General features: G+C 31.5%; 4 protein-coding genes across 4 annotated transcripts; 2 read left to right on the forward strand and 2 right to left on the reverse strand.

The window, feature by feature from the left end:
• Positions 1-1,061: 1,061 nt before the first annotated feature.
• LOC107934135 (uncharacterized) lies at positions 1,062-3,692 on the reverse strand. Its single transcript, XM_016866488.2, has one exon. It carries the CDS (start codon positions 3,441-3,443, stop codon positions 1,668-1,670), a length of 1,776 nt encoding a protein of 591 aa, XP_016721977.2. The 5' UTR covers positions 3,444-3,692; the 3' UTR covers positions 1,062-1,667.
• A 1,995-nt stretch (positions 3,693-5,687) lies between these two features.
• On the reverse strand, positions 5,688-7,769 carry LOC107934138 (14-3-3-like protein). Its single transcript, NM_001327374.1, has 4 exons — positions 7,221-7,769; positions 6,561-6,683; positions 5,902-6,018; positions 5,688-5,820 (listed from the first exon to the last, which is right to left on the reverse strand). Exons 1-4 carry the CDS (start codon positions 7,704-7,706, stop codon positions 5,761-5,763), a joined length of 786 nt encoding a protein of 261 aa, NP_001314303.1. The 5' UTR covers positions 7,707-7,769; the 3' UTR covers positions 5,688-5,760.
• A 4,478-nt stretch (positions 7,770-12,247) lies between these two features.
• On the forward strand, positions 12,248-19,161 carry LOC107934114 (probable galacturonosyltransferase 3). Its single transcript, XM_016866464.2, has 9 exons — positions 12,248-12,524; positions 12,813-12,865; positions 12,949-12,991; positions 14,348-14,395; positions 14,473-14,610; positions 15,115-15,258; positions 15,340-15,677; positions 16,491-17,439; positions 18,769-19,161. Exons 1-9 carry the CDS (start codon positions 12,462-12,464, stop codon positions 19,042-19,044), a joined length of 2,052 nt encoding a protein of 683 aa, XP_016721953.2. The 5' UTR covers positions 12,248-12,461; the 3' UTR covers positions 19,045-19,161.
• Positions 19,162-24,101: 4,940 nt separating this feature from the next.
• LOC107934119 (vacuolar iron transporter homolog 2) lies at positions 24,102-25,035 on the forward strand. The gene has a single exon (XM_016866472.2). The coding sequence runs from the start codon at positions 24,178-24,180 to the stop codon at positions 24,820-24,822; it is 645 nt and encodes a 214-aa protein (XP_016721961.1). The 5' UTR covers positions 24,102-24,177; the 3' UTR covers positions 24,823-25,035.
• The last annotated feature ends 942 nt before the right edge of the window (positions 25,036-25,977 follow it).

A 25,977-nucleotide genomic window follows, 5' to 3' on the forward strand; every position in this document is an offset into this window, starting at 1 on the left:
TTTGAATCCAAAATCGATAACCATTTAAAGTAACAATATGGTCATTTTGGTTCTCTTTGGTATTTAAAATAATTTATAAATTTTAAAATATTAATGTGCTCAAATTAATCTTTTATTCCAAATAATGTTAATATTTTACTATTTCATTTTGGAAACGAAATCTTTTGTTTTAAATTGTAATTGAAATAAATATTTTTCAAAACATTTTTATGCTTCTGGATTTCCTTAATCAGTTCAAAATCATTCTCCCCTATCTGGTTCGAACATCCTTGAATGTGACTACCGAATCCCTGAGGGTTCGGGCCAAAGATGCCATCACATGAAAAAATGGAACATTTACAACAGGCATGAAATTAGCTCCAAGCAGAACTGTCTTGGACTAAGCAGTTTAACCGGCCTCAAAACAACTATGTTATTTCGACTTTTCATTTTGTCGTTAAGAAGTGCTCATGTCCAGCACTCGTATATTCGACGTTCACCCCAAGAACCAAGTCACATGATCAGACACACTAAACCCAAAAATAGATAACCGAAAAAAAAAAAAAAAAACCTTGAATCTACCTCGTCTTGCATCCTCATGGAGGTATTGGATGCCAGTGTCGCCACAGCAGAGCGATTGCCGATGATTAAAATGTTTTCAACCTGCAAAAGGAATTGTAGACTATAAATAAGGTCTTTCATACCATAAGGCCTAAAGGACTATACGTTGTTCCCATAAGGTTTGGGTGGTTCGGTTCTTAATATACAATAAGAGCTGGAAACAACTTAAAGAAATGCCATTTTTGAAGTGACAAGAAGGCCAGAAATGCAGCTTCAAAACTAATTCCGGGTTAGTAACATTACCAAGTATCCAGTCAAGGTAAATAACTAATAGTTGGATAAAAGAGAGTGAGAGGACCCAAAGCTGCCAAGCAAGACTCACAAAGCAGTTAAAGCTTTCATGACAAATACAAAGTTAAAGGATGGGCACAGTTCTGCATCTTTTAGATTGGTAAGCAAAAACCACTTACGGAAACATACGCATATAATGAGGAAAACATAAGCATCAAAAACTAAATCGATAAAGATCCATAATGATGAATTTTATTCTGCTATTAATCCACAATCCAGTGAAGCTTTCTCCAGAGAAATATTTACAAGCCTAAATAACTCAATAAAAAAGAACAGTCAGAGAACTTGCCATCCATTCGTGCGATTCTGCAAGTATCACGGTAAGCAGAATATTCAATCTTCAACCTGGAAAATGTCTCATGGTATGTACAGTAAGTTCTCTAACCTATCTTACCAAACAGGAAAATAATGACAAAACATGGTGATGCAAAATGTACAGTCTAATTCAGGTCAGGGAAGAACTATGAAATGAGATCCTTAGTACCTTCCATATAATTACAATACAATAAGCATACAATTAAAGCCACTACAACCGTGCGGGGATAAAACGATCTTACTTCACTCAGAAGCCTTAACTTTATCATCCCCGACAACTGAGAGTATAGGCAAACTACTGAAAAATTCATCTAGACCCTCGAAAAAACCGTTCCCTTCATTGTTATCCTCTTCCTCGTTTCCGGCATCATTCCCCTTACTCCTCCCTGCCACTGGCTCTTCTGCCTCGTTCCGAAACTCTACGTTCAAATCCAACTTCCCCAAAACCTTCGTTCCTCGTTTCATCTGCTTCCTTCTGCTTGATTCAGCAGTCGACACACTGTCCGGCACCATGGATGCACCACTCGAATTTCCACCATGATCCGCATTAACTTGGTCATCACCCCCTGCTTCATTCTCTCACTCTGTGGTTTCTTTGCATATCTCCCCCTAGATCCTTTCCCTTTAGAATTGTTCACCTTTTTCTCCCTCTTTTCATTTCGCCAATCATCGTCATCATCCTCATTCTCGGAACTAATGCTCGAATCAGAGATCTCTACATATACATCTTGTTCATCATAAAACAGCTTTGGAGAAGACTTTTTGGTATTCATTTGTTTTCCAGCATTCTTGTTGTTAGGGCAAGCAAACATGGTCGAAATAGGTGACCAATTTGGGAAATTACCATTACGAGATAATCCTATAGGGAAAAAACCCCAGGAGCAGATATATGTGTCCTTTCCGTTCATCGGTGGCGGTGGTATCACAACTGCATGGAAAGCTCTCCTACAGTTCTTAGTTTGACACCTTAGCGTACAGTCCTCGTACACCTTCAGGTATTCACAGAGTGTGTAACAGTATGGACAAGCCGTCCAGAATGTCGGTTCCTCTGACTCAATAGCTTGATTGGCCCGAGTCACACCAGTTGGCTCTGTCTGAGCAGGTGGAGAAGGTATCACAACCGCATGGAAAGCTTTCCTGCAGTCCTTAGTCTGACACCTTAGTGTACAATTCTCGTACATCTTCGGATACTCAAAACGAGAGTAACAGTGCGGACAAGCTGTCCAGAAAGTTGATCCCTCTAACTCGGTAGCTTGACTAGCCTGAGCCGAATTGGTTTCCTGACTCGCACCAGTTGGCTCTACCCGACTATGCTCCTTAGTAGGAGTAGTAGTAGGAGTAGGAGCAGGAGCAGGTGCAGGAGCAGGAGCAGGAGCTGCTGAGTGATTAATCTGACCCATCCGAGTCAGCTCAGTCTGATTAATCTGGTTTTCCCCAACAGCCTCAGGTTGATTAATGGGGGTAGTCCGTGTTGGCTCCGGCCAACTAATTTGGCTCGAACCAACAGATCCCGTCTGGTTAATCTGACTCGGCTGAGTTAAACCAGTCTGATTAATCTGCCTCGTCCAAGTTGACTCAGAAGAATAATTATTTAAACCCAACTGCTCCCCTCCTTCTAATGTAGCATTTCCATCACTGTTATTATCTCTAGGGCTTCTCACAAACAGTGATTGCGTAACATGCGCTTGCGTTTCTTTCAACGGCGTTTGCATAAATAGCGTTTGGGTTTCTTTCGGCGGTGGTGGTTGCTGCATAAACAGCGTCTGCGTCAGCGGTTGCGGTTGCTGAACTTGTGGCTGTTCTTGTTGATAATGTTGCTGACCGAGTTGACTCACATGACCAAACTGAAGAAACCTCAACTCATTATCGTAAATGAGCTTATTAGAAGGATTCGACAGCACATTCCAAGCTTCAGAAACGAACCGAAACGCTTGATCCGCAAAAGACAACGTGTTCTTCACAGGGTTCAAGAGAATCGCGAGTTTCCTATACTGACTCTCCACAACTTCCATGGATTGAGTTAAAGGAACGAGTTGGAGGATACCGTACCAGTCACGAGGGTTAGATTGAGCGGTTAAGAGAGTGTCGGTGACAGCTAAGATTTGGTCGGCGAGGACAGGTGCCGATTCTCGAGCTCGGATCGCGAAAGTCCTGGTCCCGTGAAAGTCGCCGGAAGCGAGTAGCTTCGCCGCTATAGTTAGCCATCGCTCCGCCTCGGTGGTGTTGCCGTCGTCCATTTCTACCAGTCTTTTCTCTCTCCAGGGTTTTTCCGTTTCTCCCTCTTTCTTTTTTTTGGGAAATTCTTTGTTTGGTAACGAAAGGACAAAGCTCGTGGTGTCTGGGTTTTTTTTTGGGTGGACGAAAAAGGACAGATTTTTCAGACAATTAACCGGAGTTTATGGTTGGCTTGGATGAGATATAAATAACTGTATAGGTGTATTATTGTCATTAAAAATTTAATGTTAAAAAAGGTAAATTCAAAGTTGGATTCATAAGTTTTGATATTAGGCATAAAAATAAAAATAAAAAATTGCAATTTATTCTATTCGATTATATACTTTTATCCTTTACAGTTAAATACACTTATTTTTATCACTCAATTTTAATAAAATTTTATTTTCATCACTCATTTTATTTTTAAATTTTTTTATTCTTTTAAAAATTAATTTTAATTTTTTTAAGTAACAAAAATAACTTAGAAATTTTACAATGAATATTTGGATTAGAAACATCATTTCATCTTTTTAGTTTTTTTTTTCATTTTTAGCATTAATTTCAGTTTTCTTTTTCAATAAAAGTGAAGGAAAAAACCCTCCAAATTTTACAATAAAGTACCTAAAAACAATTTAATTTTAAAATATTACACCCGCGTAAAAATAATATTATATATATAAATATGTTTTGAAGAATATTTTTTATTAAAGTAAACTAATATGGTTCTCAACTCACACTTTATCTATATTATTATTTAAGTTCTTACTTGAGTTGGTGTTACAAATCAACTAAATACTACATATTTTAAACCACACTGAATTGTATATATTTGCAGTTAGTGAGATTTGAACCATATTAAATTGCATTAGTAAAAACTTTAATTTATCACTAAATTAAAATATTATTTTAATATATTTATACATTTTAATTTTATTATACACACTTTATTACATCCATCAATTGTATATCTAAACAATTGAATCTAATAGTTTTTGTTTAAATACTTTACATATTTTATGTATTATTATTAATTAATTTTAAATCATATATTTTATTATTTATTGTATAGCACACATTTATATTCAAAATTTGTGTACGTTTCAATAAAATTTCTAATACTCTTTATATGCTTAAAATTTAATTCATACGTCTTTTATATTCAAAAGTTTAATCTCTTAAACATAATTTCAACCAGTACTAAGGAATGGTTTGGACGTTATATAAACAGAAGTTATGCGAAAAAGTGGGGGTCGTTGTAGGAGACTTATTAATTGAATTTTGTAGAGTTTATATAAAATATAAAAATAAAATAAAAACAATCTAAAAAAGAAAAAATATTTTGGAGGCTACTATCTTAAAAAAAAATTATCTATTTTTATTTTTATTATTAAAAATTAATATTATTGACAAAATAACTAATAATCTGTTACATGTGACATGTGACAAGCCACATAAACCTCAGTCTGACGTATAATGATTTATTTGTAATGGCAAAAATGACTAAAAAGTTTAACGGAACCACTACTTTTTGTCAAGCTTTTAGTAGAAGAGTCAAATGCAATCTAAGCTTTGTAAATGAAATAAGGTTAAAAATAATTCCCCACCTACAATTAACTCGTGGGAATAACCCAATCAAACACATTATATATATAGATGTGTCCAACCCCGATTCCCTCTGCATAATCGGACATAAGTATGATAATAAGATCATCCAAGAATCCTCCAAATGCATGAAAAACAATAGGAAATATTAAATATACCTATACCCATCACGTACTGATACCCAACACTAGTACTCAAAGCCTAGTAAAATAATATAGAAAGACCAAGCAGTTGGGATTCATCCCCAGGAAAAGACAGGCCTTTTTTTTATGTGAGACTACTCTGTATTCAAGGGTCACATTGGATCCGTACTAAATTCGGAGTAGGGTTGGAGTCCTACCAGCACTGTTTTTTCCATCCACAAGATCCGATAGGTGTCGGATCCAGGCAAAGGACTTCGATAACAAACATTCAATTGAAAATAATAATCACAAACATCCAAGTGATTGATCCAATGCAAGCAACAGTAGTATCAAAATCATTAAGCTTAGAAAAATATCTCAAATCATCAGTTCCATTATTGTGAAGTAAACAATTAGGAAATAGTGCACAATGCCCCCACTATAATTAGAAAGCTTCAACTAAATATATATATGGCGAAATTCCAAGAAACTTTTAGCAGTATTTTCAAGGTTTTTTTTTTAAATATAAAGCAAACTGAAGGGATAGTGGGACCAATCAACTTCTCCATACAAAAACAACCAGAGAAGTAAAATACTAACTCGAAGATTAGGGATTTTACTGTTGTTTCTCATCCTCAGGTTTGGAGGCTTCTTTGATTTCATCGGTTCCATCCTCCTAAATAGATAAAAAAACAAATAGTAGTTAATAAAAGAATTCGATATAAGAAAAGTTAAAACCAACTGTGCGCATTCTAACCTGCATATCCGAGGTCCACAAAGTAAGGTTATCACGAAGAAGTTGCATTATCAGAGTGCTGTCTTTGTATGAATCCTCTCCGAGAGTATCAAGCTCCGAGATGGCTTCATCAAAAGCCTGAGGAAAAGAAACAGAAATTGTTGACTAAATAGAATTTGAATACAAAAATAAAGAGCAAATATAGATTTGTAAGGATTTATATTTACTTGGACTCCTTGGGTAAGTATTGTATATGGGTATGTTTCCGATGACATGCAAGTTTTTCCATATATTTGCAAGATCATTATCTCTAGGGTGAACTAAAGTAGAAGTCACCCAACTATTAGTAAATTTCTTTTTTGGTCACCCAACTATTATCACCAGTTGGCTAATGTAAAAATGGAAACACCCAAAAATACAAGATAGTTGAATAACCGTTTTGTAACTTGTCATAGTTAGGTGACTAAAACAGAAAAAACCATAGTCGGGTGACTACTAATGTAGTTTATCCTTATCCCTATATCCAAATATGTATGACACGGTTGGGAAAATGAAAAGCACAAGTAACAAAGATAATACAATTCAGAAGTATAAACCCCCAAGCTCCCCTTCTCGAATGTTTTAGATGACCAACGTGAATATAGTCAGTAAACTAAAATTCCAAAGCTTTGTTATCCTACTTGTTTTGCAAGACTGCAAGCGCGGTCAGGAGAATTCAAGATCTCATAGTAGAAGACAGAAAAGTTCAGAGCCAATCCCAAACGAATAGGATGAGTTGGAGCGAGCTCGGAAACTGCAATGTCCTGAAAGAAAGCAGAACAAAAGGATGCTGGTAAAAGCAATAAAAGACTGGAACTATGGATAAAACACATAAATCATTATCACTTCGGTAAAATCTTCTATTAAAATGTAAAATCAGATCCAAGGGCAAATCATTAACAAGACAAGAAAAGGATCAATAAATTGAACCACCGAATATCTTTGTTTGAATTGGATTAGTACAAACTACTGAACGCATTTTGAAGTTTATGCCGTGTGGAGTCTAAGAGGACTGACTGTGGTTCAGAATTTTAGATATAAAAACACAATTTTGCTTTGGTCTAACAGGAATTTCAGTTACTCAAATCATACAAATGGTGGAAACCCATATAATACTAATTTAAAACCCATAGTGTTGAGATCATTTTCTTCTTGATAATTTTCATAAACTTTCCATTGTAATTCAATGTTATGTCTTCTAAGCAATTCAAAGCAGATCCAGATCTAAGCACAAATTTATTTTAAAAAATTACATCAAATCAAGGCAAGGAAATGAACAAATTACGAAAATGAGCACAAACCTGAGCAGATTTATACGCAGAGAGCGTATTCTCAGCAGCGGCTTTCCGGTCATCACCAGTCTTGAACTCAGCCAAGTACCTATGGTAATCTCCCTTCATCTTCAGATAAAAGACCTTGGAATCTCCGTTCCCGGCAGCCGGAACGAGCTTCTCTTCGAGAAGCTTCAAAATTCCGGCACAAATATCAGACAACTCAGCCTCGATCTTGGCCCTGTACTCACGAATGATGGAGACATGATCGGCGTTGCCACGTCCTTCCTCTTTCTGCTCGATGGAAGAAACGATCCTCCAGGAAGCACGGCGGGCGCCGATCACGTTCTTGTAGGCAACGGAGAGGAGATTCCGTTCCTCGACGGTAAGTTCGTCGGGAGCAACGACGGAGGAAACGACGGTTTCCATGAACCTAACCATCTCCTCGTAGCGCTCGGCTTGCTCGGCGAGTTTCGCCTTGTAGACATTTTCCTCACGTGGTGAAGTAGCGGCCATGGTGATTTTGGGGGATGGTGGGATGGAAAGAAAATTTGAGAGGATTTTTCAGAGGGATTTGAGAGGTTGTGTTTTAGAGAAGGGAAAGCAACTTTTGACTTTTTGTTTCTGTTTCTTTTCCTTTTTTCTAATTTTTGGTAAATTACACCTAAGGCCATTTGATTATTAGTAAGTATATGTTTTGATCACTTAACTTCAAAAAGTTACAAAATGGTTATTAAATTATTTGAAAGTTTTCATTTAAGTCACTGAACTATTAAAATCATTGTTATATGACATTCTTTGTTCGAACCACTTACACCAATCGAAAGCTCTTCTTCTCATTCTTTTCTACAATTCAGTTTTTTTCATGAAACAATTTTGAACATTATGAATTTGCAAGCGAAAATCCAAACAACGTTCTTCTCCAATCTCTGACACTAACTGTCAGATCGACTTGGATCTAAGGTATGTTCTTCTACTTGCCAATAAGTATTGATCCACCGTACTGAGCATCAAATTGTTGCTTAGATCTTACTATTCGGACTTTAAAAAAAACTTAGTGAAAACTTAATGACTTAAATAAAAAAATTCAAATAGTTCAATGACTTAAATGAAAACTTTTAAATAGTTTAATGACCATGTTATAACTTTTTGAAGTTAAGTGACCAAAACTAAATTTACTAATAGTTAGTAACCTTGGGTGTAGTTTATCCTTTAAATTTTTATTATTTTTATTTGTTTTTCATTCTTGAGATGAAAGCCACATTTAGTCCTTAAATTGGTAATTTTTTAAATTTGGTCCCTAATTTTTTATCCAAGTTACTACATTAATTATTTAACTAGACGTTTTTCCCAAATTTGGTCACATGATAGCGTAGCACTCAAAAATTGTGTCATATCATTAACTAAAAATGGTATTTTTATTAAAAATTAAGTGATGGTGTGGCAAAATCTTATAATACCATATCATCACATAGACCAAAATTGAAAAATGTTGTCAAGTTTAAGGACTAATATAGAAAAAATTTAAGGGCCTAGTTGAGAAAAATAGCCAAGTTGAAGGACTAAAGATTCCCTTTTCTTTTTTCTTTTAACTTGAGCATAACAATTTGGTATTTAAAATTTTATTTTGTTTCAATTTGATACCAAAATTATCTCTTCTATTATAAAATTTAGTCTAAAAATTAATCATGTTAATGGGACATCCAAGTAATGTGAACATATCATGTATCTTCCTTTTTCCGTGTCATGATGATGTGGCCATTGATCGTAGTCCTTGTTTAAGGAATTTAACCTCTATCTCTAATTGCACTTTCACCCTTCTTGTGGAACCTACAACTAACATGCCAACCGCATCCTTTGATAACCACACCCTATTCCCATTATCTTTTTTTATAAAGATATTTTAATATAATTTCTGAATTTTAAATTTTACAATTAAATCCTTTTTTATTTTAAGTATTTAAATTTAAAAATTAAAATTATTCTAATTATTTGAAAAAAGTTAATAACGTGACACTTTGAGATTGTTTCATATCATCACTTGAAAATAAAATTGCTATATAAAATTTCAAGATGTAGTATAATCTTTGAAGTGTCGCATACAATGTTCTAGTAATTGCACTAGTGGTTAAACCAATCAGACCATTAAATTTCGATTTAATCTGTTTGATCTGTTCAACCGTTATATAAAAATAATTAAGTATATAATTAAAAATTCATTAAAATTTAAAAAATAAAAAAATTATTAAACTAGTTCAACATCTCCAACTATTGTTTCTGTCCTAACTTTCGATTTTTACTAGTTTCAAGCAATTTTTAATTCAATTGGTTCAACCCCTTAATTTGGACTAGTATATCTTGATCCAATCAATTTGACAAAAACCAAATTCAATGACCAAAATAGATTTAATGTCAAGTTTAGGGGCCAAAATTTACATTATTCATTTTATATAAATTTATAAAAATATGAAAATATTTAAATAAAAAAATCACGATTTCCAATTATTTTATAAAAAATATTCTTATTTTTATCAAAATACGTAATTTTTTTATCCACGTGGCATAATTATGAAGTATTTGAAATAACAAATGGTTGTATCATTTGTGTCGGCAATGGGAAGTCAAATGAATTCATAAAAATATATGTATCTAAAAAATTTTAAAAATTACAAAAATAAAAAATCCAAAATTTAAGCTAGAAAAATAAAAAAACCCACAAAATTTACATATTTTTCTAAATAAATTGCAAACAAAATATATGAAAATAAATTTTACAATAAATTTTATGCTCAAAGATAGGTGCAGATTATTACACAATTCTTCAAGTTGACAAGAATGTAAAATATGGTAATTTGAAAAATGAAGCTTTTTTTTTTCGTTAATTATATGTTAGGTTTCATAGGAAAAATTGGATTCCTTTGTTGAGAATGTCATTAGAACGATTATGAATAAGTTTATAAAAATCACAAAATTACTGAGTTTTGGGGCATTCTAAGTTTTTGGGTTTGTCAAAATCACAGATTTACATATAATTTTGTCAAGATTTAATTATGTGTTTAAATAGTTATATGTGTTTGGTGATCAAATTAATAGAATTTATAAATATGGATGGTTAAATTTTTTGAATTATTTAGAATTAGAATCAAATTGATAAAATGTGTAAGTGTTGAGGATTAAATATGTTATTATACTAGTTAGAAAAAAGTCACATCATCATTTTTGTTAAATATTTAACAAAGAGTGACAAAAATAGAAATAATCTAAATCGTTAGTAACTAAATTGAAAATTTTCATAGTTGGGTGACCAAAGCATAAAGAAGCTAATAATTGGGTGACTAATTCTATAACTTACTCTTTATTTTATTTTACACGACACGGAAAATGAATTTTAAGTTTCAGTAAACAAAAATATTTGAGTGCTAAATTTGATAAATTAGGATCAATAACTGAATGTGTAAACTTTAAGGGCTAAATTTGTTATTATACCAATCAAAATTATGTGCAATTGGTAGAAAACATTAATGTTATAAATTGTTCTTAGTTGCTCACTTTCGAAATCAACAGGGATGAAATTGTTCTATTCTTTTAGAGGGATCAATTTGCTCAATTTGAAAATTGAGAAGGAGTAAAGAGATTTTTTTTACTAATTATTTTCCCCACCTTATACTATTAGTTAGTTATCTTTATTATTTTTAATGTGCATTCTATATATAAACATCCAATCACTTTATCATCATTGTCGAATTTGTACGAGTAATGAAACAGTTGCGGAGCCGGCGAGGTGGACCACAAGCGGTGCTCGTGCGGGGAGCATTGCGGATGCAATCCATGCACATGCAGCCAGGCTGAAGCCGCCGGGGGCAGCGGGACCGGAAAGATGTACTGCAAATGTGGTGCCGGTTGTACCTGCGCTACTTGTGCCAATTGAATTTTAAGAGCAAAGAGTAATGTATGGATGGGCACATTCTTTGATGATATGTTTTTAAGCTATATTATTATAGAACGGAAAGTAACTTATGCAATTTATGTTGTTTCGAGAGATACGATAATAAGGGTTGTTTTCGTTTTGATGTAAACGAGTTGAATTTTTTTTTTTTTCAATTGTGGAGTAATGCATTTTTATGACTACAGGCACAAGCATGCAATCCAATTGATAAAAGATAATACATAGAAACAACATGGAATGTATGGTACTAATCAATATAAATAAGGCTCAAAATTTTATATTTTAAAAAAATAATGGCATACTCAATCCTTTTATTTTAGGCTAATATACATTTTAGTATCTAAACATGGGTTCAAGGTTCAAATTGGTACTTAAGGTTATTTTTGGTCCAAAATTAGGTGTTTGAACTTAGTTTTAAGGCTAAATTTGATATCTAAAATGTTAAGCACCACGGAAAGGTTTTTTAATTTAGGGTTAATATACTATTTGGTACATAAGTTTAGTTTTAATGTTCAATTTAATACTTGAGTTTTTTGTCTCAATTTGGCACCTAAGTTTGGGTTCAAATTTCACCCCATTTAAGTACCAAGTTTGGCTTCAATGTTCAATTTGGTACCTAAACTTTATTTGTGTTGTTCCAATTAAGTATCTACGTTTTTTTTACTAGATTACACATGTCAAATATTCATTGGGCTATTTGGTCTAGGTACACAAATTGAACATTAAAACCAAACCCAAGGACCAAATTGGGCAAAACAAAAATCAAGTTCAAAAATCAAGTCCAATTATTAATACTACTAAAATTCTTCTATTAAATTAGTTAGTATGATATTTTTTAAAATTAAAAAAAATCTCGTTTGGAAGAAATGTAAAGAAAATTATATTATAATGAACCTAAATTTGATAGAAGAATTTTAACCGTGTTGACTATTAAAATTTGAAAAGTAAGATTAAATTCTGGAAATAAAAGTAAAATGACTAAATTTGATATGTGCAAAGAGCATAGGGAGTCAAAGCAAAATTTAACCATATATATTTATATTTCCGATTTTAAAATTCCTTTTCACCCGCGAAATAATAATAAAATGAAACGAAAAAGTAAAACAGAATTAGAAAGGTTCAACTTTCAAACCCGTCGGAGAACTGAAAAGTTTTAGCACTCCATTTGCGAGCTTCCCACAATGCGCTCCTCTGGCGCAGTTTAGCAAAGAAACCGTTCCTTGATTCATAATATATTTATATATACAGATCCTGTTCGTCACTTTCCCGCTGTATTTTTTTTAACAATTTTCAAAATCAAATCTCTCGGTTTCTCTTTTTTCTCCATGGCAGCAGCTTCAAGAATTGTATGGAGCTTCGATTCCTTGCTACTCACTTGTTTCCTACTCGTACGTATTCCGATATGTTTCGCTCTCTCAAATCTCTTCTTCTTCTCTTTTTAAATCGAATTGATTTGGATTTGAATCTTTTTGTTTTAATTGGATCAATTTTACAAGTTTTAAATCTTTTATTTATGTATTGATTTCATTAAATTAGTATCCAAATTAACCTTAAAATTAGAATAAAATAGAAAATGCCGATGTTTATTAGATAATAATTTGTTTATTCTGTTTTTTTTTCTATGCCATTTATCAGTTATTTATTATAATTGACACCACTAATGGCTATTGTTTCAGGTTATTTCCAGTATTATCATTGTGGATGCTGAAATATCAGATAACAGAACGATGTGAGATCATTTCAGGATTTTTAAGAAATTTTTATCCTAATTTTAATTTACCTTAATTTTTTGCTCTATACAATTTCTTTCAGTGGAAGAACACTCAAAGCTTATCGGCTGCCGAAAGACAGAAAGGTTTCCTTTGTTTTATAGCTTTCGAATCATGTTGTAATTTGATTTATCGAAATTCAAAAGTGTTCCGTAGCTAATCATTGTGTTCGATACCGCTGCCTGCATATCGTTGCCGTATGAGAGAAAGGTTTCCTTTATATTTTATAGATTTTTATTAATATTTATCGAAATCCAGAAGTGTATCATAACTAATTGTGGTGTTTGATACTGTAGCCTGCATATCTGCCGCTTATATTTTATAGATTTTGAATCATGCATTAGTTTGATTTATATAAATTACGGAGTGTTTCTAGCTAACCATAGTGTTCAATATTGCTTCCTGCATGTTGGCCACTGTATTACAGAAAGGTTTCTGAATCATATTGTAGATTGATTTGTCGAAATTCAGAGGTGTTTTTCTAATAATGGTTTTTGATAACGCTGCCTGCATGTCATCCGTTTAAGGACAGAAAAGATTCCTTTCTATTTTATAGATTTCGAATCATATTTTAGTTTGATTCATCGAAATTTGGAAGTGCTTCATAGCTTATAATAGTGTTTGATGCCACTGCTTGCATATCCGCCATTGTATGACAGGTCTCTTTTATACTTCATAGATTTTGAATAATGTTGCAGTTAGATTTATCGAATTTCAAATAGTGATTCATAGCTAATCATACTGTTTGATACTGCTGCCTGCATATCATACGTCGTCTGAAAGAAAGATTTCCTTTATATTGTTTAGACTTTGAATCACATTGTAGTTGATTTATCAAAATTCGGAAGTATTTCATAGCTAATCGTAGTATTTGATACCGCTGCCTGCAATCATCCCTTGTATGACAGAATGGTTTCCTTTATATTTTTTAAGATTTGAAATTCCGGGGAGTGTTTTGTCTCCCGTGGTCTTCCAAGAGCTAGTGTGTCAAAGCGCTCCCGACTTTGTGAGCTAGGCTCTCAGGGCAGCCACTCACAGAATGTTGGCTCTCGGCAAAGCACGGGAGACAAAACCCTCTTGAGGAACAATACCTTCAGTTGTTGGGATCCAGTCGGCTGCCCGGCAGACGAAACTACAAGGACTTATCTTAAAGGAGCTGAGCAACCCTCAACAGACAAAAATGTTTCCATTATGTTTTATAAATTCCGAATCCATGTTGTGTTCGATTTAGCAAAACTCAGAAATGTTTCATAACTAATCATAGTCTATACTGCTGCCTGCATGGTCGCTGCAGCCTGTAGTACAGAAAGATTTCCTTTATATTTAATAGGTTTTGAGTCAGAATCGCTTCATAACTTATCATACTGTGCAATACCACTGCCCGCATTCAAGGTTTCTTAATGTTGCATGAACTTACCATCTGTCCGAATGTTGACAAGCAGGGAAGGGACGCTTCCTCTGCGGCTTACATGTTCAATGACAATGAGAAGGTAATGCGTGGAGTTCATCTTTGTCTTAACTTAATAACTAAGATGAATGATACTCATGTAAATTATTTTTCATACAGGATCTTGACATAATTGCAACATACAGTGATGTTTCGGGCACTATTAGAACATGTAGGGTGAAAATGAAGGACCTTTCTGCTTCATGGGTTCTCGAAAACCCTATCAATGTAGACAAAGTACAGGGCTCCCAAGTACAGGTATTTGATTTTGTTAAATCCTTTCTAGCAATTCATGGCTGTCCAATTCATAACAGCAAGTATAATCTAACTAAGTGCAGTAAACTAAGCACTGTTCTATGGTGAAATTATACATTTTCAGCTGTTATATGAGCTATATGGCCCGGAAAACCAAAATTATATCAACTCTTATCTATCTCCTTTTTTTCCCTTGTTCAAGTTGGTTATTGTTGAATTCCTTGTATCCAACACTTATGTCTGACACATCAAATATAGGAATAGACCTCCTAGCATCTTCGATACACATGAAAAAACTTTGAGAAATAAAGCATACCTATCTCAACTAAAGGCCCATGTTTGACACTCGTATCCGACAAATGGATGTGGAGATAGGCCTCCAAAGACCTTCCAGATATCTGAAAAAACTTAAAAGAGAATTCTAACCATACGTATATCAAGCACATTCCTCAACTTACACCCAAGTACTGTTTTTTGACATCACCAGTTGAGTAATTTACTTCCCAGGTACTTAAGCTGAAAGATACATACCAAACTAGCACACCATTTCAAGAAAATGTTGAACAGTCCACCGATGATCAACAATTTCAAGAAGGTGAAATTCTAAGTCATCGACAGACGTATTGGAGCCCTGTGAAGTTCAAGCGTCAGGTAAACCATCCACAAGTCCTACTGTATATTTACATATTTCTTTCCTGGTTTAGAGTTGTGATAGTATGTAAAGGTCTTCAGATATTGAGGCAAAAAAGAAGGGATCTCCGTACTGCAGAACTTGTTCGCCAAGATAAAGAAGTTAATAAAGAGCTGCAAGCAACGGAAGCAATTGAGAGCTTGAAAAATATGGACCCTGTTGTGAAGGGAAAATACAGTATATGGAGAAAAGATTTCGAAAATCCTAATGCTGATTCTACCTTGAAGCTTATGCGTGACCAGATTATTATGGCCAAAGCATATGCAAACATTGCTTTTTCTAAGAAACAAACTGTTCTTTACAATTCTCTTTTGAAGCAAGTCATGGAAAGTCTAAATGTTATTGGAGAAGCTAACTCCGATGCTGATCTTCATCCTAGGTATGGCTACTTTTATGTCTACTGTTTTTGGTTATCAGTTAAATTACCTAACAAGTCCCTGTACTATAAGTTAACAAGTAAATTAGTTGAGCAATTTAGTCCCTTAACATATTAACTTTCAGGCAGAAAAGTAGAATTAACTTGATCGTTACTTGTTGCGTTTTAATGTGATATTTGGTCTTTAGTTATCATGTATACAATAACTAAGTTGCTTCAAAATTAGTGAGCGAACTTTTCCCCACCTTTTACAATTTTTACTATTTGGTTTAAAATTAGGGATAAGGCAGCATTTAGTTTTGATAACTTTTTCAAACTAATTTTTTGCTTAGTCCATTTTAGTTTGAAGTTTGAAAATTTTTCTTAATTTGGTTCCTGAACTTAGATTCTATTAGGTGTGATGATGATGTAATACTTTGACATTGTGCCATGTCATTATATGGAAATTTAAATTTTTATATAAAATCTAAAAAATACATAAAATATTTTTAGAAGTATCTTTTTAAAAAAATTCATGTGAATGATGTGGCATAATCTCAGAATTCCACGTCATCATATTTTAACGGAATTCAAATTTAAGGACCAAATTGATAAAAATTAACAAGTTTAGGGACTAATGTGAAAGGTCAAGGAGCAAGGTGCAAAAAGTTGCCAAATTCAATGACCAAATGTTGCCTTTATCCCCAAAAATTAAATATAGGATGATTAAATTGCTCATTTTTATAGTATAAGGACTAATCAGAGAATTTAACCTTTGGCTATCATGTATAGATTATATACTATTGGTTTTCATGTAAATGGATGTTCTGTTTCTAGTTCACTTGATCGTGCAAAAGCAATGGGGCATGCATTATCTGTAGCAAAAGATGAACTCTATAATTGCTTCACGGTTGAAAGAAAACTTCAAGCCATGCTTGTAACAACAGAAGACAATTTAGAATCACAGAAGAAAAGAAGCGCCTTCTTGATTCAATTAGCTGCAAAAACTGTCCCGAAACCATTGCATTGCCTATCTCTGCAGCTATCAGCAGACTACTACTTTCATGGATATTATCAAACCAAGCAAGAACCATACAACGAAAAGCTCGAAGACCCTTCGTTATACCATTACGCCATCTTTTCCGATAACGTATTAGCGACATCAGTGGTCGTCAATTCAACGGTGTTGCACGCAAACGAGCCTGAGAAACATGTTTTCCATATAGTAACTGATAAACTGAATTTCGCCGCCATGAAAATGTGGTTCTTGGTGAATTCTCCCAGGAATGCGACGATTCAAGTCGACAACATCGATGATTTCAAGTGGATGAATTCGTCTTACTGTTCGGTTCTTCGACAACTCGAATCTGTAAGGATTAAAGATTATTATTTCAAGGCGAATCATCCTTCGACTCTGTCTGATGGAGCTGATCACCTCAAGTATAGGAACCCGAAGTATTTGTCTATTCTGAATCATCTTAGGTTTTACCTACCTGAAGTACATCCAAAGCTGGATAAAATCTTGTTTTTGGATGATGATATTGTGGTTCAAAAGGATTTGACACCTCTTTGGGATGTTGATCTGAAAGGGATGGTGAATGGTGCAGTGGAGACATGTAAAGAAAGCTTTCATAGATTTGATAAGTATCTCAACTTCTCTAATCCGATAATCATAGAGAATTTCAACCCCAATGCTTGTGGTTGGGCATTTGGAATGAATATTTTCGATTTGAAGGAGTGGAGAAAGCGAAACATCACTGCTATATATCATCATTGGCAAGATTTGGTAATGCTTCTTTGCTTTTCTTACTCTTTCAGTTCTCTTTCAAGTAGATAGTTTGGGTTTAGGAAATAGAAAATAATTCAATTCCAAATATATATATATACCTCTTTAAACTCAATTTAGTTGAAAATATAATTTTAAAGGTTTTTTTAAACACCTCCTACTTATAAATGATTGGTTTAAGCCTATTTAAATCCTTTATATTTTTGCTCAAAAGATATTAATTTGTTTGACATCAATATTAAAATACATTTATCCTTTTAAAAGTTTGAGAAAAATGATGAATATTTTTAGATATTATATAAACAAGTATTTTATATTTTTAATTTTTTTAAATCATGTTATTTTTTTAATTTTTAATATATTTAATATTTTTAATATGTTTCTTAATTTTTATATGATACCTTATATATAATTCCATGTTACATATAAATTACATAATTCTTAAAAAATATTTTAATAATATGTTATAAATTAGAAAATGGACTGCGATGCGCTAGGCGAAGCTTAAGCCTAATGTTGGAGTCCATGCACATCCCATACCTTAAAGTGTAATAATATTTTGCGCTAACCCAATATTTAATTTTTGAATTTGATAATTCTTTATAATTAGGTTTATATTCTTTTTTTTTTGTCTACATTAAATTTTAAATTTGATAATTTTTTAAATATTAATTTTTATAATAATGTGATATTTTGATATTGTGTCATGTTATCACCTAAATTTTTTAAATGATGATGTGACATAATATTAAAATATCACAACATCACAATGATCCAATTTGAGAAAAGTAATTAAGTTCGTGCATTAAAATAGACAAAAAAAAATTCAATGACCAATTTAAGAAAAATTGTCAAATTTAAAATTAAATGTTGCTTTATCCTTAATATTTTTACGGGTTAATATAATTTTTGTCTTTTGAACTTAGTAATTTTTTTTTTCACCTTGGTACTTAATTTTTTTTTAAAAAAAGTAATAATTTTTGCCTCTTTGCACCCGTTGGGTCAAATAGTTAATTTTTTTCTTCTAATCCTTTCAAAATTTAATAATTTAAGGTCTTTTTAATACAAAATTATGCCTTAAGCCCTCAAGACTTATTAATTTCTTTTTAGCTCTTAATACAAATGATTACTTTGTCCTTTGTTCTTATTGGACAAGTCTCCTATTTTCCTTAATAAAAAATGGAAAATTGTATTTCGCATTTGTCTGTTATATTATGTTAGCTTAATCTAGAAACCATAAGGATTGTCATTGATATATGAGTTTCTAAACATCATTTTCTCCATAGTTTACCGAGATTCGTCACTGATGAAGATAAACTGTTTTTGCAGAATGATGATAGAACTCTTTGGAAGCTTGGCACATTGCCACCAGGGTTGATCACTTTCTACAACTTGACTCATCCACTGGATCGAAAATGGCACGTATTAGGACTCGGTTACGATCCGGCCTTAAACCGAACCGAGATCGAAAATGCAGCCGTCATCCATTATAATGGAAACTATAAGCCATGGTTGGATCTAGCAGTCTCCAAGTACCAATCATACTGGTCTAAATATGTAAGTTCTGGTAACTATTACCTTCAACGCTGCAACATAAGTGAGTAACATTTTCCTCTTTTTCTTTTTCATTTTGTTTTGTTTTCACTTTGTCATACTTGTAATTCACTTGTTATAGCAAAGAAAATTAATCCCTCAAAAAAAGTAGGGGGAACTTTGTTCTTTTATTCTTTGTTGCTTTTGATGTGAATATCAAATTGTAACAGTATCATGAAAAGTTTTTTTAAATAGATAAATTAGTTTTTATATGTTTAAAAATAAAAGCAAGCTAATTCTTATTATTAAAATTTATATATATTTCTATTACTAAAAACTAGCATGATTAACAAAATAACTAGATAGTTATACATGATAAGCTTTATGTCTCTCATGCTGACTTGCAATGATCAATTTTTAATAGTACAAATGGATGTAATTTTTAACAGAATAACTCGTTTACTCTTTAATCTAATTTACAAAGGTTAATTTGTTCATTTTTTTAGTAAATAGAGCAAAATGCAATCTAATTCCTATTACAGGAGCTTTCATGGTACTTTTAACCTCTTTTTCGGCTTTATTCGTAAATTGACTCTTAAATTGTACAGGTAATAACTTTTCATTTCTATTGTTAAAAATTGATATAATTAATAGAATAATAAAATATAGTTACATATGATCTGCCATGTGTACCTTATATTGACATATAGAAACTAGTTTTAAAAGGTAGAATGGGATGAAATTTTTAACAGAATAATCAATTTACTCTTTGATTTAACATATAATAATTAATTTATTCATATTTTTAAGAGGAAAATATAATTTAACTTCTAATATAAAAAACTTTCATGATATTTTTATTTAAAAAATATGTAACACACCTGCAATTTAAATTAAACAATCAAACATTAATTTTTATATCATCACCGCTCATCAAACTTATCTTTTTATCCAAAAAAACAATTATTTATGTAAAAATTTAATCCAACTTATCCAAACATAAATCTAAATAAAAGATCCAACTCAACAAATTTTGAATCCCCTCGATTATTACTTCCAAACTCAACCACGATTAAGTAGGGTTAAGCAGCACCATAAATAGAAGAAAAAGGAATATAAAGTGAGTAGAAAAAGCGTACAATTTGGTCGTAAAAGTGGAACAAATTCATTATTTTAACCAAAAAAGAGTAGTGGGGTGTACTACACACTTTCAAAGACTTAACGGTAAATTACCCTTGAAGCCACTGAATTATTAATAAGTTTATATCTTAGTTATTTAACTTCAAAAATTATGAAATGGTAATGAAACTATTACAAAGTTTTCTTTTGAGTCAGCAAACCATTAAAAAAAATTTTATTTAAATCATTAAGATGTTAAAATTTTTTTTAAATTCAATTAACAAGCTTCAAGTGATAATTCGATTATTAGTACGGTGAATTAGTACTTATTGACAAGTAGAAGAATATATTCAATTCAAATTGATCTGATGGTCAATGTTGAAAATCGAAGAAGAAAGTTGTTTAGATTTTAGTTCGTAGATTCGTGACATTTAAAGTTATTTCATGAAAAAAATTAAACTATAAAAGAAAAAAAGGAGAATTTTTTATTAGTGCAGATAGTGCGAACAAGAAAGGTCATAAATAATGATTTTAACGGCCTAGTGACTTAAATGAAAACTTTCAAATAGTTCATTGATCATTATAACTTTTTTTAAGTTGAGTGACCAAAATATAAATTTATTAATAATTTAGTGACCTCGGATGAAGTTTACCCAAAATTGAGATATAAAAGTATTTATATATTCCCAATTACTTTCGTGTGGAAGCCACACTTCCTTATAGTAATCAAACAAAAATGGTGTCCAACTCAGATATCCACTATTGATGGAGATGGATTATTCCCAAAGTTAACCCCTTTTCACACATTTAACCACTCTCATTAATGATGATTGACTATTGCTTGTCAAATATATTTGAAGATCGTCTGTATATAAACAATGATAGTGGGTATCTTCTTATATATAGAAAATAAACTATTTAAAGTGATGATTAGGTAATGCAACAATATAACTCATATTTATTTTTCTTCTTTCGCAAGATGAATTATGATTTCATTTGGTATTCAGTCTTTTATAAAAATCCCAGTAAAATCCGAATTCAAAATATCAAAATTTTCAATATTAGTTTTTTTTTTTGATATAGTTTAACAACAATTGAATATCAATTTGAAAGAGAGTAAAAAACTATTTGATTCGTAAATTGGTATAAACTAAATAATTCAAATTAAAATTTTATTAAATTGAACTTTATAATTTTTTAATAATTTATTTAATTTGAATTGATCAAATTGAAAATCAATAATTTAATTAATTCGGAAAAATAAAATCAAAATTACGGTTTTTATTCCGATTTTTTATTTTTTTACTTCTTTGTTCATATCACTTATTAGAAACATGTGATATGCAGGTTATCCAATGTTAATTGACCTTTGGTTTTACCAATGGCATTAAACAGGTTTAAGCAAGGAAAATAGAGAGAGAAAATCATTGATAACGAGGACTAGGCAAAACAATAACCAAATCAACATGCATCCATTGTGCTGATAATGTTGAGACCTTAAAAGTCTGATGGTTCTATTTAAGGTCTTAATATGCATAATTGTCGTATGTAAGTTTCTTTAAGTATTTTAGGGTTTAGGTATATTTCAATTTTTAATTTATTATGCAATTTATTGAGATAATTAAAACTTAAAATGAACAATCGCCAATAAAAATATGTTGTTAAGTGTTACAAAAAGTCAACTAAAAACCCATTATTTAGAGAAGCAAACAGCTTTTAGGCTGTCCCCAAAGGGTTCCTTTCATAGCAAAACTTGCTAGAAAAATCAACTTTTCTAATCTGATTTTGGTTCATAATGTTACTCAATATTCACATTGTTGAAAGACATAGAAAGTTTGATGATGTTATGGAATAAATGGTTTGTAGACAGGTTTTGAGCCTTTAAGATAATTTGTCTTAATCTATTTTTTTAACATTAATCTCATTATAGGTTATTATCATATGTGTTCTTTTTGATATAATGCTTAGAAATACCTATAGTCCCTCCTCAACCCTTAAATAAGAGGATAATGCGCTTCAGCGCATTCGAACCCGCGTCCTCCTACACTGATAATAATACCGATGTCAATCGAACGAACACTCAATCAACAATTAACATTAATCTAATTCAATCCTAACAAATCAAGTTTTAAATATTTTTTTAAGTTAAAACTATATCAAAAGTTCTAATTAAAATCAATCACTATAAACACTAAATTGAATAATTGATTCAATAACCATACACAAAAAAATGAGAGAAAAAACCCAAAAACTCCACCCTTAAATTTTAAAATTCTTAAAATCTCAACCTTGTCCTGGCTCAACTTTGGAATATTATGAGATGAAGAAAACAATGGTTATGTATATAAATATACACTAGACCTTTTTATATGATCTACATGTATCAATTCTAAAGCTGCTTTTAAGCCATTTTTCCATTATTGCATGCTTTGATCCTATTATATCTTGCACTCCTACTTTTGTATTTTATTTTACTTCTAAAAAAAAAAAAAAAGATTAAGTTGAAAATGCTAGTCTTACTCAACAAGAAAACATTTAAACAGGTGTAATACATTTTTTTTGAAATCAAAACATCAAGAATTATGATGAAGAATCATTGGAACTCACATGTTGGGTAAATGTTAATTTAAGTACATAAAATAGAGTGTTGAGTCAACTTTTTCATTAGAAATATTTAACAATGTTAGGTATAAGTGACTTAATTTCTTAATTCCTAACAAAAATTAGGTGATGCAAATTAACTTAAATGCTTATAATTTATATGAAAATTGATATTAATTTACTTGGGCTTAATTCTATCCTCAGTCCCTGTGTTTTTTGGATTTTTGGAAATTAAATCTCTACTTTTAATTTTATAAATTTAGGATGTCTTCAATATTATTTTTAAGAAGCACTTTTGGAACAAAAGCTTTATTGTCCCAAAAGTACTCCTAAATAAGCTATTTTTTTAGAGAAAATGTGTTCTCCTAAATTAAAAATTAGCTCAAAAGTACTTTTTTTCAGAAGCTAAATTTTTAGCTTCTCTCCAAAAGTAAATTTTTTTTCCCTAAAAATGCTTTTGAGAAGCATTCCTAAACTAGGACTTAATCTCTATATTTGTCTGATTCTATAATTAAATTTAATTGATAACATTATTAATTAGTTTCTGTTAAATTTGAATATATGTTATCGATTGGATTTTAATTCTTAAATTATACTTTTGAATATTAAAATGTCTTGCATATTCATGTTTAACATAAGTTCATTAATAGTATTACCAATTGGGGTTTAATTTTAAAATCAATCAAGTAGAGAAATTAAGCTCCATTTAGTTTTAACTAACAAATGTTATTTTCGTTTTCATATTCTTGAAAAATAGAAAACATTTCACCAAAAAAAAAATAGAAAACATTAAAGAAAACATGTTAAGTTGAAAAATGCAAAACACACCTTAACTATTACCAACAAATCTGCGTTACACTCTCAAAAATGTAAACTCAAATTAAATTACAGTTTAAAATCACTAAACTATTAGTAAGCTTACATTTGATCATTCAATTTTAAAAAAAATATATAAATGGTCGTTAAATTATTTTAAAGTTTCCATTAAGTGATTGAATTGTTAAACCGATATTGTATAGCTTTCTATATTAGCACAGCTTATACCAATCATAAGTTTTCTTTTCCCTTCTTTTATATAGTTTATTTTTTTAATAAAATAACTTTTAACGTCACAAATTTTCAAATCAAATTCTATTATTCTCTAATATTTAACATGGATCGTCAAGTTAATTTAGATTTAAAATATATTTTATTTATCGATAAATATTGATTCCTAGTATATTCATGAATTTTCTATAAAAGCGGGAAAAAATTTTAGGTAAAAATAAAGATATTTTAGTTCCACTAACAAAATAAAATATACATTAAATATTAGGAGAGTGGACTTCCACATCATAATTTATAATCTCACCATCGCTATTCCTCTCCTATAAATCCCCCTCCATCGAAGGCGTGTGTCCTCCACAAGCCTCCTTTTTCTTATCATTATCATATTATATATTCTATTATTTATCTTTGCTTTTTTGGCTCTCTTTTTTTTCAATAATGGCGTTGTCAATTCATGTCAATGGCGGTACCGAGCCAAAGCAGTTTCAAGAACCTGTTGAAAACCCTGAGTTCGATTACTCGCAAAGAGGACAATGGCTTCGAGCTGCTGTTTTGGGAGCCAACGATGGGTTAGTTTCAGTATCGTCACTGTTAATGGGTGTTGGTTCAGTTAAACAAGACGTTAAAGCCATGGTTCTCGCCGGTTTCGCCGGCTTGGTAGCCGGAGCTTGTAGCATGGCCATCGGAGAGTTCGTCTCGGTATACACCCAAAGGGATGTCGAGATGGCTCAAATGAAAAGAGACGGAGAAAAGAGATCACCGGTGGTTGATGAAAATGACCCGAAAATGGAGAAGAAGGAGCGGTTGCCGAGTCCGGGACTAGCCGCCGGAGCATCAGCGTTGGCTTTCTCGGTTGGTGCGGTGCTTCCGTTGTTGGCGACAGCTTTTATAAGGGACCATAAGGTGAGGATGGCGGTGGTGGTTGTGGTGGCTAGTGTGGCGTTGATGGTGTTTGGGGTGGTGGGGGCCTTGCTTGGGGGAGCTCCGGTGGCGAAATCCGGTGGTAGGGTGCTTGTGGGAGGATGGATTGCTATGTGTATTACTTTTGGGCTTACTAAGTTGATTAGCTTAAATGGGATGTAAATTTGAATAATTTGCTTAATTTCCCCTTAGCTTTGTTATTTTACTATTCCCATGCAAGGTAAATAGTTTGTGAAATTATAATCTTTTAGTGTTTTCAATCCAAAAGTTTGTCGTATTAGTCTGCAAAAGTGTTATGGAGGTTATCTGTATTAAGAGTTAAATTGTATTTTACTCTTTTTATTAAAAAATAAGCAAGCTAATTCTTCTACGTTAGATCAAAGACCAAACTGATTGTTTCTATTAAAAATTTCATTTATTTCTATTGTCAAGAACTGACATCACCAACGAAATAATCAGATAGTTACATGTGACTTACGGTGACTAATTTTTAACAATAGAAATAGATGAATTTTTTAATTGAATTATCAATTTGTCATTTAATTTAAAATATAAAGACCAATTTATCCATTTTTTAGCAGGGAAAAGCAAAATACAATCCAACTACTAGTATAAAAACCTTTATAGTACTTTTACCCCATTGGTCAAGGGCATTCTTGATACTTAATCAAAGAATCAAATTGTAAATTAACGTGTGTGATAGTAATTTGATCCTGCCAATACAAAAGTCTTAGTGCTTTCCTATATATTGGTAGTCACATTTTGTTTCAAGGAGTCAAGCTGAGATATATCCCTAAATAAATATTGTTTAAAGAATAAGATTCAAAAACGTTAATTTTTCATTTTTTTATATTTAAACTAATAATTCATAATATATAATAATAGTAAAATTTATAATCCTAACTAGAGTTAGTACTTTGCAGTGACAAAATCCAACTTTTAAAAGTTAAAAATTAAATTATAAATTTTTAGTCATTAAAGTATTAATATATAATTACAGGAAAACAAACTATGTTAAAAATTCACCATTCATCCCGAAAATCTCCTTTATAAAATTAGTTATATCTATAGATGAAGGAAATCAAAATTTAACGTCTATAATTCCATTTTTTATTCCTAAATTATAAAATTCAACAATCCCGGATGAAAATAAAATTATAATTTTTAAATTTTGGTTAAAATATGTTAGTTTATTTTTATAATTTTACATAATTTGAGATTTAATCATTATACTTTAACACTTAAAAAAATTAAACCCTTTTTCTTTTCAACTTAAAAATTACAATTTAATCATTAACATCGTTAACTGTTTTCATC

This window comes from Gossypium hirsutum, chromosome A01 (assembly GCF_007990345.1).
Source record: "Gossypium hirsutum isolate 1008001.06 chromosome A01, Gossypium_hirsutum_v2.1, whole genome shotgun sequence".
In the NCBI taxonomy this organism is placed as follows: Eukaryota; Viridiplantae; Streptophyta; class Magnoliopsida; order Malvales; family Malvaceae; genus Gossypium; species Gossypium hirsutum.

Excerpts from the sequence above, each read along its gene's own strand:
- LOC107934135 (XM_016866488.2), bottom strand. The coding sequence starts at position 3,443 with ATGGACGACGGCAACACCACCGAGGCGGAGCGATGGCTAACTATAGCG.
- LOC107934138 (NM_001327374.1), bottom strand. The coding sequence starts at position 7,706 with ATGGCCGCTACTTCACCACGTGAGGAAAATGTCTACAAGGCGAAACTC. Across the intron at positions 6,684-7,220 it reads CTGCGTATAAATCTGCTCAG|GACATTGCAGTTTCCGAGCT; the intron begins GTTTGTGCTCAT and ends GCTTTCTTTCAG. Across the intron at positions 5,821-5,901 it reads TGTGGACCTCGGATATGCAG|GAGGATGGAACCGATGAAAT; the intron begins GTTAGAATGCGC and ends TTATCTATTTAG.
- LOC107934114 (XM_016866464.2), top strand. The coding sequence starts at position 12,462 with ATGGCAGCAGCTTCAAGAATTGTATGGAGCTTCGATTCCTTGCTACTC. Across the intron at positions 12,525-12,812 it reads TACTCACTTGTTTCCTACTC|GTTATTTCCAGTATTATCAT; the intron begins GTACGTATTCCG and ends CTATTGTTTCAG. Across the intron at positions 14,396-14,472 it reads TGTTCAATGACAATGAGAAG|GATCTTGACATAATTGCAAC; the intron begins GTAATGCGTGGA and ends TTTTTCATACAG.
- LOC107934119 (XM_016866472.2), top strand. The coding sequence starts at position 24,178 with ATGGCGTTGTCAATTCATGTCAATGGCGGTACCGAGCCAAAGCAGTTT.